Here is a 1,140-nt window from a genome sequence, read left to right as displayed (position 1 = left end):
AGATATGGCAGGACAACCAGGCTCTGTTCGGAGACGAGGTATCCCCCCTTCTGAAGCAGTACATTGTGGAGAAGGAAGCAGCTCTTTTCAGCAGCTACACAACTTCTTCAGTCCAACACCAAAAGCACGGCGCCAGGGCGAGGTAGGGTGGACATATTTTAATTCACTCTATTAAAGGTGTGGTTTCATTTATTTAACTTTTTACTGGTCTTAAACGCTGAACTAAAAGCGATTACTTTTGATATTATATATTCTTTTATTATAACTGTTTATTATCATAAAGAAAATTACTAAAATTCAGGACTTGTAAATAGGAACTGGTTTTTAATCCCATACTTGAATGCTGCCAACATGGGACAGTAAAGCTGGGCATACGCTATGCGATATTTTTCAATTGTTGCACACAGCTACAGCTCACACTGTTCGACAAAACCATAGGGTTTGTCGAACAGTGTGAATTCACAGCTCACGATGTATGTTCTCACACTGTGCGACCCGATGCTCTGATGCGATCTACCTGCTCACAAAAACCACATCGGACTCTGCTCCTCAGTGAGATGGCGCTACTCGGACTCGACTATCCAGAAGCCGAACGAGCAGAAGGGGAATATGAAGCTCACTAGAGAGAATCGCGCTACCTTGGCAATTTGAAATTTTGTGCTGAAAGCCCTAAAAAGAAAAGGCGACAACGTATTTGGACAAAGACATGGCTGAGCAAAAGTGGCTACTACAGTCTGTCAATTTTACAGAAAGAACTCTGCTTCACTCTCATCCCCGCCATGCTTTTGTGTTTTCATCTGAGAGGAAGAAGAAGAAGAATCATTGTAAGCTTTTTTTCTATATCGCCCAGCCCTAAGTCTGCCCGATCAAAAATTTAGCTTACGCCTGAAAAGTCGGCCCGAAAAGGGCAATAAAAAAATCGTACAGTGTATACCCAGCTTAACACAGAAGATGTTGTTCCCCAGAAAAAGCACATTCATCATTAGTCTAGTGTTTTGCTTCATCTGGCAAGAGAGATTTTCACAATCACCTTAGAATTAGTGTTGCGCAGATGCCATTTTTTGGCCCTGATACCCATATCCAATATATGGCTGTGCAGTATTGGCCGATACCATCTATTTGAAATTGATTTGTGTGTGT

The 1,140-nt window shown here is 41.9% G+C and overlaps 1 protein-coding gene across 1 annotated transcript in view; it reads left to right on the top strand.

Moving 5' to 3' along the window:
• Positions 1-1,140, top strand: part of nelfb (negative elongation factor complex member B) — a 25,505-nt gene that overhangs the window by 9,156 nt on the left and 15,209 nt on the right. Inside the window, exon 5 of the mRNA XM_015396429.1 lies at positions 95-142. Coding sequence (XP_015251915.1) covers positions 95-142 — 48 coding nt within the window. The remainder of the gene's footprint in view (positions 1-94; positions 143-1,140) is intronic.

This window comes from Cyprinodon variegatus, unplaced genomic scaffold (genome assembly GCF_000732505.1).
Source record: "Cyprinodon variegatus isolate N-32 unplaced genomic scaffold, C_variegatus-1.0 Scaffold798, whole genome shotgun sequence".
NCBI classification, from domain to species: domain Eukaryota; kingdom Metazoa; phylum Chordata; class Actinopteri; order Cyprinodontiformes; family Cyprinodontidae; genus Cyprinodon; species Cyprinodon variegatus.
Note: the sequence above shows the minus strand (reverse complement) of the source record. Positions and strands in the feature narration are given on the sequence as shown.